The sequence below is a fragment of the Zootoca vivipara genome, chromosome 1 (genome assembly GCF_965207765.1).
Source record: "Zootoca vivipara chromosome 1, rZooViv2.hap1.1, whole genome shotgun sequence".
NCBI lineage: Eukaryota > Metazoa > Chordata > Lepidosauria > Squamata > Lacertidae > Zootoca > Zootoca vivipara.
The window spans coordinates 10,542,247-10,557,673 of record NC_142582.1 but is presented as its reverse complement, the minus strand read 5'-3'; the positions used below and the strand labels follow the sequence as shown (position 1 = coordinate 10,557,673).

Sequence of the window (15,427 nt, the reverse complement as noted above, 5' to 3'; positions counted from 1 at the left end):
TTGCTAAAGTGAAGATCTGGAAACAACGTATGGGGGACAGCTAAAAGAAAGCAGCCTTTTTAGTATAAAAGGCCCTCAAATGTATAAATAATTACTATAATTTAAATAAGTGATGGGGAACCTGTGGTTCTCTATATGTTGCTGGCTACAGCTCTCATTATCCACAAACACTGGTCAGAAGTGTTCAGCAACTTCTGAAGGGCCACAGATTTACATAGAAGCACAACATGCCACACCTTGGTGGGCAAGACTGTGGGGACCAGGTGACCTGTGTGCCTATGGTCGGGAACTGTTGAGGGGCACCCTCCAAGTCTCCTGCTCTCACTTCTTATGGTTCTTCATCTTTCAACTGGACTTGGGACCCTTCAGATCCTCTCTCAAGTAAGGCACAGAGGGTTTCTCCAGCCACTCTGGGCAGCTTCCAACAAAGTATTCATCACCAAAACTTTTATTGGCGCCACATACAAACACCCAAAACAAATCAATACAGAATTACCACTTCCCCAGTGGCACAAAGCATTTGCTAAAAGAAAGGAGGCAGAGCAGTCTATCGTCACATCTCTAGGTGTCCAGGTAGATCAGACGTCTACAGTGTATTTTGACGACAAAAAACCCAAATAGAGATATTTAGCCACTAACTTGGTGAGCTCCCGATCATTCCCCAGTAATAGAAATTAAAAATATAATAAAACATCAGACATTAAAAGCTTCCCTAAACAGGTCTGCCTTCAGATGTCTCCTAAAAGTCTGGTAGTTGTTTATCACTTTGACATTTGGTGGGAGGGCATTCCACAGGGCAGGTGCCACTACTGAGAAGGCCCTCTGCCTGGTTCCCTGTAACTTCGCTTCTCACAGTGAGGGAACCGCCAGAAGCCCCTCGGAGCTGGACCTCAGCTTCTGGGCTGAATGATTGGGTGGAGACGCTCCTTCAGGTATACTGGGCTGAGGCCATTTAGGGTTTTAAAGGTCAGCACCAACACTTTGAATTGTGCTCGAAAACGTATAGGGAGCCAATGTAGGTCTTTCAAGACCGATGTTATATGGTCTCGGCGGCCACTCCCAGTTACCAGTCTAGCTGCCACATTCTGGATTAGTTGTAGTTTCCGGGTCACCTTCAAAGGTAGCCCCACGTAGAGCGCATTGCAGTAGTCCAAGCGGGAGATAACCAGAGCATGCACCACTCTAGAAAGACAGTCCGCGGGCAAGTAGGGTCTCAGCCTGCGTACCAGATGGAGCTGATAGACAGCTGCCCTGGACACGAAATTGACTTGCGCCTCCATGGACAGCTGTGAGTCCAAAATGACTCCCAGACTGCACACCTGGTCCTTCAGGGGCACAATTACCCCATTCAGGACCAGGGAGTCCTCCACACTCGCCTGACCCATCTCCCAAAAACAGTACTTCTGTCTTGTCAGGATTCAACCTCTATCTGTTAGCCGCCATCCATCCAACTGCCTCCAGACACTCACACAGGACATTCACCGCCTTCACTGGTTCTGATTTAAAAGAGAGGTAGAGCTGGGTATCATCCGCATACTGATGAGCACCCAGTCCAAACCCCAGGATGATCTCTCCCAGCGGCTTCATATAGATGTTAAAAAGCATGGGGGAGAGGATGGAACCCTGAGGCACCTCACAAGTGAGAGGCCAGGGCTCTGAACACTCAACCCCCAACACCACTTTCTGGGCACGGCCCAGGAGAAAGGAATGGAACCACTGTATAACAGTGCCCCGAGCCCCAGCCCCACTCAACGGTCCAGAAGGATGTCGTGGTCGATGGTATCAAAAGCCACTGAGAGATCTAGCAGAACTTTCAACTTTGTCCCTAGCCCACCGGAGATCATCGACCAGATGAGACCTGAATCTGATTGGGAGGGATCCAAATGGTCCACATTCAGCAACCCAAGAATGGAAGATTTGAGACACACCTAAACACTGCAGCTAACACACTAATGTGTCACAACATACAGTTTGGAACCACCACAGCAAAATATATAATGAAATTTCAAACAAAACAGATTTAAAAAATAAATAGCAGAATATCAAAACACGCTGAAGTCTTTAAAATACTTAAAATACACACATACCTAAAGAAGCCTGGGAGAGGAAAAAAATCCACTTTCAGTTTCAGGTTTGTATGTGATTTTAAAACTATGGTAAAGAACTGTACACATTGTTCTCTCAAATAGAATTATTTGGAGCTAAAAGCACCCCCTGATTTTTGTTATGTTAAAGATGTGGGATTATAGACAAATGATTTGAATAGTCAGGGCACTTTGTCAGAGCAAGTTTCAGGATTGTGGGGACACTTGTTGTCATGGGGGAGATCATTTGTCAAAATGTCCTGGACGAGCTCTATTAAAAGGGGAAACTTAAAAGCAATCAAGAGAAACCACAGCTATAAGATCTCACTACTTTGCAGATGTCTCCATTCTGTAAATTTAAACCCGAAACTGAGGAAGCTGGGGGATTAAGGCAGCCAGTATGTCTTACCCACTTGCACTTCTTCGTCCTTTCTCTCAGGGTTATTTAAGTTTTCTTTCTCACCATGGCAACAAGCTTACACTCCCGTTTTCTTCCATTCCACTCTTAAAGGCATAGTACACAGATAAGCTTGGCTCCGTAATATAGTCGGGAATATAGACTGTGCTTAAACCTATCTGTTCCAAAAACAGAGAGGCATTCAGCTTACTCTCAGATTCTGAATTACAAAACCCTAAGAAGGTAAAAGCAGGGGAATAGTACATTAAAAGTGAGCATAAAGATTACTCAATAGTCGAGCCTTTGAGATAACTAAAGGAACATGTCCTTCCGTGGACAGTTTTTAGGTGATTCACTATTTTATTAATTCGATTTATATCCCACCCTTCCTCCCCAATTTATTACACACATCCTGAAGGAGCGTCTCCACCCAAATCGTTCAGCCCGGACACTGAGGTCCAGTGCCGAGGGCCTTCTGGCGGTTCCCTCGCTACGAGAAGCCAAGCTACAGAGAACCAGGCAGAGGGCCTTCTCAGTAGTGGCACCCGCCCTGTGGAATGCCATCCCACGAGATGTCAAAGAGATAAACAACTACCAGACTCTTAGGAGACATCTGAAGGCAGCCCTCTTTAGGGAAGCTTTTAATGTTTAATAGATTATTGTATTTTAATGTCTGTTGGAAGCCGCCCAGAGTGGCGGGGGAAACCCAGCCAGATGGGCGGGGTATAAATAATAATAATAATAATAATAATAATAATAATAATAATAATAATAATAATAATATCACAACTCGCTTGTACATTCATTCACACACAATACCACGCCCCTTCATCCACCAAGAGCAGATCTGCATATGCAAATACCACATTAGAATTTGCATTTTGCTGTACGGATAGCACTCAGGCTCATCCTTGAAAGCTTAGAACAGGTTTCACTACGTTATTGGTAGAAGCAAATGACGACAAGTTGTACATGTGGTATGCAGAACCCAGATTTTCCTTTCTTTCAGGGCAGTGAATAAAGCAAGTAAACTATTTCACTATTAACTGAGCTACTTTGTCAAATTCTATGAAATATGTTGTGTTCATATCTTGATAGACTTTATTATTTTATTTTCAATTAATCATAGAATCATAGAGTTGGAAGAGACCACTAGGGCCATCCAGTCCAACCACCTGCCGAGCAGGAAACACCATCAAAGCATTCTTGACATATGCCCGTCAAGCCTCTGCTTAAAGACCTCCAAAGAAGGAGACTCCACCACACTCCTTGGTAGCAAATTCCACTGCCAAACAGCTCTTACTCTTCCTAATGTTTAGGTGGAATCTTCTTTCTTGTAGTTTGAATGCATTGCTTTGTGTCCGCTTCTCCGGAGCAGCAGAAAACAACCTTTCTCCCTCCTCTATATGACATCCTTTTATATATTTGAACATGGCTATCATATCACCCCTTAACCTTCTCTTCTCCAGGCTAAACATACCCAGCTCCCTAAACCGTCCCTCATAAGGCATCATTTCCAGGCCTTTGACCATTTTGGTTGCCCTCTTCTGGACACGTTCCAGCTTGTCAGTATCCTTCTTGAACTGTGGTGCCCAGAACTGGACACAGTAGTCCAGGTGAGGTCTGACCAGAGCAGAATACAGTGGTACTATTACTTCCCTTGATCTAGATGCTATACTCCTATTGATGCAGCCCAGAATTGCATTGGCTTTTTTAGCTGCTGCATCACACTGCTGACTCATGTCAAGTTTGTGGTCTACCAAGACTCCTAGATCCTTTTCACATGTACTGCTGTCAAGCCAGGTGTCACCCATCCTGTATTTGTGCCTTTCATATTTTGCCCAAGTGTAGTACTTTACATTTCTCCTTGTTAAAATTCATCTTGTTTGCTTTGGCCCAGTTGTCTAATCTGTTAAGGTCATTTTGAAGTGTGATCCTGTCCTCTGGGGTATTAGCCACCCCTCCCAATTTGGTGTCATCTGCAAACTTGCTCAGGATGCCCTCAAGCCCATCATCCAAGTCATTGATAAAGATGTTGAATAAGACTGGGCCCAAGACAGAACCCTGTGGCACCCCACTAGTCACCACTCTCCAGGATGAGAAGGAGCCATTGATGAGCACCCTTTGGCTTCGGTCAGTCAGCCAGTTACAAATCCACTGAATGCTAGCATTTTCTAGCCCGCATTTTACCAGCTTCTTTACAAGGGGCACCTCATCAAAGGCCTTGCTGAAATCAAGATAGGCTACATCCACAGCGTTCCCTTCATCTACCAGGCTTGTAATTCTGTCAAAAAATGAGATCAGATTAGTCTGACATGACTTAATTTTTCAGAAACCCATGCTGACTTTTAGTGATCACAGTGTTTCTTTCTAGGTGCTCACAGACCGTTTGCTTAATGATCTGCTCTAGAATCTTTCCTGGTATTGATGTCAGGCTGACTGGGCGGTAATTGTTTGGGTCATCTCTTTCCCCCTTTTTGAAAATAGGGACAACATTTGCCCTCCTCCAGTCTGCTGGAACTTCGCCTGTTCTCCAGGAATTTTCAAAGATTATTGCCAGTGGTTCTGAAATCACCTCTGCCAGTTCTTTTAATACTCTTGGATGTAGTTCATCTGGCCCTGGAGACTTGAATACATCTAAACTAGCCAAGTATTCTTGTACTACCTCCTTACTTATTCTGGGCTGTGTTTCCCCTGCTGAATGATCGGCTCAATTGGCCATAGAAAATTAAGTTAGCACCATTTAGTCAACCAATCTTGCTTTATGGCAATGCAAAAGCTAGGAGGACAACATGAAACGACATATTAGATACATATTAGCAATGTTTGGAAGAAATTACTATACAACCAAAACTATGCAAAAGGGTTTTATGCATTTATTTATAACACTTGGTTTCCACTTCAAAATAAAGTCATGTGCAAAAACAATCTGCCACTGATTATAAGTTGCACAACCAGCTGAGTCAAAGTTTCACTCTTTTCTATACTGCTTATATAAGGTTTCCCCCTTCAGCTGAGGTACATTTTACCTTTTTGGCTGCAAAAACAACTATTAATTTGTATAACCATTTGGTTGTTTGGTTGTTTTTTTTAAAAAAATCAGCTTTCTGGTTCAAGAAGCACAGAGACTGAAACATATCATTTATTTATCAAATGTGCGTTGAGTTCATAGTACATAATGAAAATCTTTTCAATATTGAGTCATATTATGTGTGTCTTTTGTGCTCAGTTGGCACCCCTAAGTATAGTACCCATTTTCAAGTATATACGCTAGTAAAAAGATGGATAGCTGCATTGCCTCTTTGTTCGCATGGTAATTATTTCCTTTCAGACATCCTACAGGCCTGCTATTATGGATGGCTGAACCACTGCTGTCAGAAAAAAACTGCCTTATATTGTAAGAATCTGGGATGTCACAGAGAGTCACTTGCATTTTTTGACTCTATACTACCATCTCTTGAATTGGTTCTATGCTCCAAGGCTCATGCCCGAGAGGGGTTTTGGCACAAAGGTACTGTTTCGCTGAGACAATGGGCTTGAGGCACACTGTACAAAATGCACTTGAACAACTGTGGATACAAATAGGTTTTCTTCCTTGCTACCACTGCCTTCACTCTGATGGGACGACAACCATTGTATTAAGAAGCCCCCACTGTCAGGGGCTAGACCAGGCTTTCTACTTTGCTGAACTGATATTTTTTCTACCCTTTTTGGAAAGGAGAGGGGGGGGGGAAGCTCTCTTTGAACAGATGAACATGCATTTACTGAAGATACAAAATTAAATTTTACATGAATATGGTCTGCTTCATCCACTGATAACAGGGTGCATACAGTATAACCTAAAAACAGATGCAGTTACACGAAAGCCCGTTAGAAATCCCCTCATCCTAGATTATTATTATTTTAATCAAAAGATCGCAGAAAGAATTTACAGATTACATAAATCAGACATACCTTAACTTGCTAGCAGAAAGGTTGTGCTTGTTTCCCTCAAAGTATTGCTGGATTTCCTGGGGAAATGCTACCATTTCATTACCTAATCTTTCTCTGCTGCTGCAGAAATACAACAGGACGTGTTGGACTCCAAGTTTAAGAAATTAAACAAAATTCCTTTTTATTTTTCTTGCCAAGGAATGCAAGGTTTCATACACCAAGGAAATGCACCCCGAGTGCTTTCAGATTTTCAGAACATGCTTGTCATTTAAACTGTAGTCAACCCGTATACAGTTAATAGTAATTTATAAATAAACATTTACTATTTACAGGATTTCATTTAGTTTGCACAACCTATGGAGCTATTATATATGCTCCTAGGTGATACTGAGGGAGAGCAGTTGACAAAAGCACTTGGTGATCATTGTTTTTGGGAACTTCTGCTTTATAGAAACCACCAGAAATCCCCACCTAAGGGATTGGTTAAGAGGAGAAAAATTATGTTGCAAATCACACATGGATATAAAAGACCTGATGGCTTGGTTTGCAGTTAATTTGTTTGGAATTTGTGGTTATAACTTGAAGTAACCGGAGGTCTTGTCAGGTCACCCAGCCACCGTTTGTGCTTTATTTTACCATGGAGCTCATTGCAAGCGTATCATGGTTTGGAATATCCTCATGCCTTTTAGCTGTGCTTAGAGGTCCTGCATCTCAAGTTTCCACTTCAGCCGTCACACAGAAAGTGTGAAAACAGGGAGGTACCCAAGTTAGGCGTGCTTCCTCTTCCCTTCTCCTGCCTCTGCCTCTGCCTCACCTCCAAACTATCCCGAGAGAGACCAAATGTCTATCTGCTCATTCTGGCAAAACAAAAAAAAGAAAAGAAAACTTTCCATCACAGAATAATTCATTCAGAACATTATCTTATCAATGAGAACAGGTTTCTCTTCCTCTCCTTTTAGCAATGCCGATGCTTTTGTCTACTGCAGCATGAAAAGAAACCACTGCTATGTTGGTTCCACATTAACACGGAAAGTTATGCATGTTGCTTTGTGCATTTGATTTTCTCCTCGATTAAAGCCGTGCAGGCGAAATCTACTAAGAATCAGAGGATAACTGATTTAGCTATAAAAAATGATCTTCCCAGACTGTGGCTTGGAGCCACAGACATTTCAGACTGAGGTTGTGTCACACCTCTACGGAAAATACCATTCCAGTATTCAACATGTCCCAAACATAGATGGAGAACGTCAAACACATAGCTCTGTTTCTGCTAAATATATGCTCCCGATAAAGTAAAATATGTACCCTAAAATAAAGGACCTCGGTTTTACTTCCTTGTAAATATTTGCCTGAGATGGGTTTTCTTTTTTTAACTTGTGCAACGGGACATGATGTCATAATTACGCCCTCCTAAATATGAATACCCATCACAAGTATTTTCTCTGCTAAGCTTGTGATGCTTCATTTTTAGGAGAGCAATTCACAAATTAAGCTCTGCTCTCTCCTAAAAACATTTCGGACCAGTATTCAACAGATATTTTGCTCCTCTGCAGGGGAGGCTGGTATGGTGCAGCGGTACTGCCCTCCAGACTCTGGCACTGCTTCACGTACCTAGATGGAGCACAGCATCATAGAGGTCAGGGCTGTGCAGGTGCACTGGCGGACCCAATCCAGCATTCTCACCAGTGTCCCTGTGCAGCATTGACCTCCCTGCCCTGCCCTGTCCAGGTCAGCAGCAGCGACAACAGTACTGGGAGAGTGGCTCTGCGACACTGCCCCATCTGCCCCTTTCCTTAGAATTACAGTTCAGTGGCAGCATCTCTCAGATAACACCTGACCAAATACACAGAAGATACAGGACTTGCGTAGATATTTACTGTTCCATACAAAGCTTGAAAATACAATTTGTGCTACCCTCCTATTGATCATGATGGACGATTAGAAATTTCAGTGCTCTCAAAACTGAACTTTGTATGACTTCTTTTCCATACTCCATGCAAAGTCCTCCCTCCCCTACTTTAGCCATATACCTGCCTCCTACAACAACCCTCTTTTTAAACCTCCTCTTAACCTACATCCCCAAGTCCATGGTGAACTGCTCAGTTCTCCTCTAGAATTCCCATTTTTGCGGAGGATGTGCTCACTGGACCTCCAAGTGCCCCGATCAAGACGGGAAGGCTGTGGTTTCTTCTCAGCCCACCCATCAGATTGCTGCCTGCACTTACATACGCAGCCGAGTCATGCCGGTGGAGACCACTCTTTGCCCCCTGAACCTTCCCACTGTCCCCTGCCTCTGGCTGTTTGACAGCTCTGACAATGCCCAGCTTCTTTAGTCTCTCCACCAGGTTCATCTTCAGTTGTCCTGCGTCGGGAGGATTAGAGGTTTTCTGTCCGTACATCTCCTGCAGTAACGTTTCAGCAGGCCGAGAGGCCAAAAAGTTTTCAGAGGCATTTACTCGATACTCAAACGGCAAAGGGGAAGGACAAGGGGAATGTAGAGGAGAATTGGGTGGCGTTGAGGGAACTGCAAGTATCTTGGGGGAATGAAACGGTGGCACTTTCTCCAAGGTTGGACTGTTGTAGACCTTGGCTGAGATGCCTTGCTCTTGCAGAAGCTTAGCTAAGCTTGTACTGAAAGTGATGGTCGAGTCTCTTGTGCTAGTCAGGAATTCTCCAATACTAAGCCTGTAGGATGCGGATGGGGAGCTTGTGACTGTACTGCTCGCACTGCTGCCACTTCCAGAGCACAAGGGAGCATATGAAGCACTAGAAAATGAAGCAAAAGAAAATTACATTCACTATACCAAGGGCAAATGAAAAGCAGAATGCTTTCAGAAATCAAGGGCAGGACTTCTATGTGCTGTAACAAGGCTCCAAAGTCCTTGTCACCTTTCCTTTACCAGCAACATCCCACAAATCATCTCTCCTTTTTCCTTTCCTGTCCCTATCCCTTTTCAAAAGTTTTAAAAAATGAAAAGGTATCCGTAATTAGATAAATGCATAACCGTTCTGGGCTGCTAAATGCAAAAGTATGGATCACTTGGATATAGCTGAAGAGCTAAGAGTACATTTGATGACAAGCAGAATTCTGAGGTGACCACCAAACTTCTTACCTGGGGGTGACCTGAGTGATATCGGATGGATGGAGAATCCTACAGGTGGTAAAAGTAAATGTAGAGTTTGTAGATGAGAGACATTTTCCTGGATTTGAAGCTAAAATATAAATAAAAACACATCAGATGAAAAGAAGATGGAGAACAGACTAGCAGGACCAAAAAAAGAAGAAGAATAAAAATAAAAACCTGACTTAGCAAAGGGGGGGAAACCTTTTCTTCCAAGGGAAATATATTTCACTGACATTGGCAAAGTGTGCTGCTAACGTAAGTCTTAACTGTGGTTAAGGCCAGATGGGAGGAATTCATGCTGAAGAGGAGAAAGGCTGTAGGGAAGGAACACAAAAGTCTACGAACTACTCTCTCCAATGAGTATTCAATCTCCAGCATCACAAGACCATTTCAACTCAGGACTGGTTAATCTTTCACTGTTATCTTCTGTAAAAGTGACACAGAAAATACTCCTTCCCGATAAAGATGCGAGGGAGACATGTTTAATAGTTGGCGAACTATGAAAACAGAAACCCTGCCTTTACTCAGATCCTCTGCTTTAGCTACACACAAACTTGTAGAAAAACAAATTCTACATGCCCCCTTAAAATGTATATCTTCTTGTATAGGAACGGCACGACATCAGTCTAGTTAGCAGTTAAACAAAAAAAAAATATACAGAAAAATAACCTTTAGTACAACTAGAGCACCAGCAGAAACAGAAGAGCTGTCACAGTAAGAGATCAGATAAGCAAAGTACTGATCTACGAACTGCCCTGGTATCTTATGCTGTTTAGATATAAATCTAAGCAACGACAACAATAACAATCACAATTGTTACAGCCATTACCTGCTAGGGAAACCGTTGCTAAATTAGTAGGTGGCAGAAAGATTCCTGCCAATGACTTTGGCACTGTGAGTTTCTTTTCCTCGAGAGGAGACTGCTGCACTTGGAAGGTTATGCCTTCATCCCTTTCTTCCTCGTCTTCTTCAAAATCAGAGAGGTGGTAGCCGTCAGCTTCGGACAGTGGTGTGAAACCTTTTGTCACAACGCCAGGACGTGGGTCGAGAATTGTGCCGAGGTTAGGCTGAGCCAACTGTTGCCAATGGAACAGGGTCTGAGAACCTAAGGGAGGAGGGAGCACAAACAAATGTCAAAATGGGCAGAGTTCTTCCTTAGCATAATCCTAGACAGCCAGCTATAGAATTTTAATTTTTTAAAACTTCATTGAGAAACAGAAATTCATTGGATGTAAAGGAAATTCAGATTGGAAGTATTTTATAGGTGATGACAAATATCCTAACAGGTTTTTCCTTACGTTTAACTTTTACTTATTTATTTAAAATTTTGTAATAATTATTTGTATATATTTAAAAATTTATATAGGGATGATTTATGATGGACTATATTTGTAATGTCTTATAAAGGTTTGGTGAAGTAGTAAGAATTTAAAAAAATATATTATACAATACAATCTCCACAGAGAAAAGAATATAGCATTAAGTTTAACTCACATTTAACTTTAAAACAGAGGAGACATTTGCCCCTGATGCAGAAATGTAAGAGAGAAATGATGGCATAAATATAGTCAGGACTGCTTTGGGTAATCAGTTAAATAGCAATTTCAGCAAGCAAAAATGATTAAATTTCTTTAACTGTTCATTCCCACAAACACTATGAGGCTACTTCTGTTTTACTGATAGAGAAGTAAGCCTAAGGGCTGTGTCTAGAAAATGGGGCTGTGTGCAGAAAATGGGGTGGGGGTGGAGGTGGAGGGGAGAGCAATGCAGAAAGGATCGCCAGCTGCAGGTAGGCCAATGAAAAGAAAGTGGTGCCAAATGACGTTTTAATGCAAAAGTTACTTTCTGTCTCCAGCATGCACATTGGATGAACAGCAGTCAAAAGGGGGAGCAAGTTGTCCGTGGGGAGCTTTCCGATGTCAAGCATGCTTAACCAGCAACCCAGCCTGATAACAGAAAAAGTTATCTGGGAGATGACAACCTGGCTCAGGCCATCTCAGTGACTGGTAATCTAAGATTTGAACCCAGGTCTATTTCTATTGTCTTTATTACACACGTCCTATAGGGAAGAGGTGTTTTCACTGGAGAGGGAGGGAGCAGAGACTGCCTTCACCTTACCTTCGAGGGGTTTGACAATCTGCAGTTTGTCTGGGAGGAGGGAACGTAAGCTGTTGCTGGAGGTGCCAGAGAAATCAGCCAGTTCTGTACTGCTCCCCAATGAAAGGCAGCTTTCCACTGGGGTGCTACAGCCACTAAATTCTTCTTTCTTGTCAGTCAGAAAACACATCTGGCGCTCCCATTCCTCTTCAAAGAACTGCTTTTCGCTCAAGTAGTTCTGCCGACGGAGGGAAAGTCTGTGTAGAGCAGTGGCTAAGTCATTGTGTCCAGGGATGCCGGGATGGCTGAATTTTTGAGCTTCCCTGCTGAAAGTACAAAAAATACAAAATGTTATCTCTCTTATCTCTTCGCAAATAGCAAAGTGGTCAATATACAGTCTGTCAACTTCACTTTAGAGATGACTAGTAGCCTTGTACCTAGCATTGTTCTGAATTCTAGGAAACAAAAAAATTAGGGCAGTTTTGAAAGGTTCTGCCTGCTAGCTAGATTGAAAATGGTGCTCAAACAGAGATAATTCATTTTATTTGTATGCTGACTTTCCACAAAAAGAATCACGCTCAAAGTGGCTTACAACAAAGGAAACAGAAATGCATTTTGAAATCAAACACAGCAAAACAAAATAAAACAACAACACAATAGCAAGTATAAAAGCATACGAAACTGTAACTATAACAAGGTTACAATCATGACATCCAACAGCAAAAATAACAAGGGAGCTTGACAGTTTCCCCTCTCCCAAGATGAGATGAAAATCTATTCCTTTATCTCATGAGCCACTTTGGTTAAAACATCCAAATGCATAGCAAGCAGAGAAAAAAACTTTCCAAAATATATAGTAGATGGGTGCAGTTGACAACCACATTTAACACCAGTTGTTACTGTGGGCTGAATTAGTGGTGCTACTCTACCGGTAGTAATTTGCACGAAACTTCATCTAGTATGGGTGCTAAGTCTCTCTGCAACATTGGAATGTCATCATTTCACAGGAGAAAACAGAGCTTTCCATCAAGAATGGATGCAGGTTTGAGCATAGCATGCCCACCACCAAGGAAGTCTGTGCAGAAGAATCAAAATGGTCTTCCTCTTTGTTGCTCAACCATACTCCCTACTGAATGAACTCCCTTCTGCCATACGGTAATTGTAGTCCATGACTACTTCCCTGTTTTAACTGCCTTCAGAGCCGCATTGTTAATGGGTTTGTTCCATGGAGTTGTTTTATTCATCTTGCATTTACTGCTTTGAGGGTTTGGGTTGTGTTTTTTTTAATAGAAAGCAACCTAAAAAGGATTTTAAATAAATAAATAAGTACCCTGTGCTCAAATACTTTCTGTGGCGGACACAGGATTAAGCTATTAAGAGGAAAAATGTATGTTTACAACATACCAGGTTAAGGATCTCACAGGAATTAGAAGTTTGTACACACAAATAAAATAACTGTGTTAAAACAGGAATGGCCAGGGGTGGTGGTAGATCATAGGTAGTGTTACCTATGATAATAGTAACTCTCTCCCCAACAAGTTCATTCTATCTACACTAAGCAAGTTCAGTTCTCATTGGGTTGAGTTGGGTTGTGGCTTCCCACCCTTTTGGGGTTTGTTTGGTTTTGCTTAGCATTTTTAAAAAAAACAAAAACCTCTGCCAACCTCAGGATTCCCCTGGCTGATAACATCCTTCTTGCACATGGATTGTACTGATTTGGCTACATAAGCAATTGCACCCAGGGAAGTGAAATCAGTGCTGGTGGATATGACTTCCTACTTGGAAAGGTTCTCTGAGCTGGTCTTCTGAGGCAGAGTCATCTTTCCTTCCAGTTGTCTCAAGTCAGAATGGAAAGGCTTTGCTGTCATGACAACACTTGAGCGATTTGACCCTGGAATGGGTAGCGGGGCAGGACACAAAGTGGAACGGCCACGTGCAACGTTGGCAACTCTGACAGTATCAAATATGCGCTTCTGTTGAACCCTGAAAGAAAAAAGAAAAACGGCCGATAATGGATGCAGAAAAGCATTGAAATTCGGACCAAGCAGATAGAGAAAGTCATTCCATGTGTGGCTAAATATGATTTGCTAGAATTCTAAAGAATATAAAGCTTAACTTCCAGAGCAGTCATTTAGTGAAATAGCCCCCAAACAAGTGCAAACTCCAAAGGGACTGTGCCCCATAGTACACAATCTCATCACCTGCACAGGACTGTAGCCTCATTTCTCAGTTACTGCTCTTGCCATCCCATGGGTTCGTGTGTCCTCACATTTGCCAGCTAGCCCCCTTCCCCCAAGTTCTTTGCAGCTGGCATTACCAGCCCCTTTCTGTACCACATCGAGTGTCCTTTGCTACGATTGTCACCATTTCCACTTCTTCCTCCTTCCACACCTGTGCCTTTGTTCTTCCTTATTAATTAAAATATTTACCACCGTGCCTTTGAAAAATAATGCAAGGCTTACAATAAGGTAATGTGTGCTCCCCATCACCACTCTGACTTTTGCTGGGTTTTGGACTGCACTCACACCCGATTCTTGTGTTACATTGGTGACGAGGTAGTTGCTGCACGTAGAATAACCTTCTTGCATTACTAGGGTTACATAAGCAGCGCAGGACCACCTACACTTATGTGACCACCAGCATAACATAAAAAGAGGCCTTAGCATAACAATAATTTTGTCATAACTGCTGATGTCGTATGACCATGTAATACATCTGGAGGAATGCTGGTTTCTCACACTCTTCAGTATTTAAAGAAAAAGAAAACGGAGCCTCCTGAATCAACTGTGACATGTCAAAATGCATTAAGGGTAGAAAAAAACAAGAGCTTCACTTACTTTTGCTTAGAGAGGGATTCCTCATCCAGACTCAGCTCTCTCCGCATCGTTCCCTCAATCTCTGCTGCCAAAGACTCCTTAAAGTCAAGCAGATATTGGTGTTTAATGTCCAAGTAAGAATTGAAAACACACATTTTCTTTGCTCAGGCGAACCACATTAAGAAAATGAATTAATTTAAAGTGGCTTTCTATACTACAGTGTGTGTGTGCGTGTGTGCACGCGTATGCACGCATTTACTGCCTTCTTGGAGCTAAATGTCAAGTCTGGATCCTTTTCTGGAGTCATCCATCTCATCTCCAAGGGCTAGGTGAGTCATTCTTGTTTCTAATCCCACTCTGCCACTTGGTCATTAGTGACTGTTTTACTAAGAGATATGTTCCTATCGGTTACTTAGAAAGGGGAGATATTAAGATAGAATAAAGGGATATTTATTGTGTCCTATCTGGGTATAGGGAACATACCCTAGAAAGTTACATTGCTGAAGCTTCTCAGTTACTCTGCAGAGAGAGTTGTTTTTTCTAAGTATTGAATCAATATGTTCTCATTTCAACATTCCCTCCTCCTCCCCCCAGAAAAAAAAAATCCACCATACTTATGGCTGGCTTCAGTGAGAATTCACTATGAACAAGACTTAGGTTGCTAACAGAACCAGGGAAACCCAAGGAAACTAAACTAACAAGTTGTGGATCAAGAATGTATACGTTAATTGCTGAATTGCCATCATTCAGTTGCAATGCGAAATTTCCCAACATTAATGAAGGAATTAAGTCACTCCTAACAGCAAATTAGCTGTTTCTGCAAAGGAAGAAGTATTTTATATGATCCTTGTTCAAAACAAATGCTTTTAAAATGTTAAGTGGGAAATAATCACAATACGTACATGGAATAAAGCCTGAATAAATAATTATCCAATTTTTTTTATTAAGCATCCTTTCAAAGTTTGCACATTCTTT

At 42.1% G+C, this 15,427-nt stretch overlaps 2 protein-coding genes across 6 annotated transcripts in view; both read right to left on the bottom strand.

The window, feature by feature from the left end:
• The window catches only part of FLACC1 (flagellum associated containing coiled-coil domains 1), a 33,086-nt gene extending 30,499 nt beyond the window's left edge, over positions 1–2,587 (bottom strand). Inside the window, exon 1 of the mRNA XM_060281717.2 lies at positions 2,494–2,587. The gene's annotated coding sequence lies outside the window, so the exon portion shown is untranslated. The remainder of the gene's footprint in view (positions 1–2,493) is intronic.
• Positions 2,588–5,335: 2,748 nt separating this feature from the next.
• Positions 5,336–15,427, bottom strand: part of TRAK2 (trafficking kinesin protein 2) — a 35,842-nt gene continuing 25,750 nt past the window's right edge. For all 5 annotated transcript variants that reach the window (XM_035137275.3, XM_035137273.3, XM_088673248.1 and 2 more), the window contains 6 exons: positions 14,474–14,550; positions 13,416–13,619; positions 11,658–11,962; positions 10,369–10,644; positions 9,528–9,627; positions 5,336–9,180 (listed from right to left, as the gene is read on the bottom strand). In XM_035137275.3, coding sequence (XP_034993166.2) covers positions 8,514–9,180; positions 9,528–9,627; positions 10,369–10,644; positions 11,658–11,962; positions 13,416–13,619; positions 14,474–14,550 — 1,629 coding nt within the window. In that variant the 3' untranslated portion in view covers positions 5,336–8,513. The remainder of the gene's footprint in view (positions 9,181–9,527; positions 9,628–10,368; positions 10,645–11,657; positions 11,963–13,415; positions 13,620–14,473; positions 14,551–15,427) is intronic.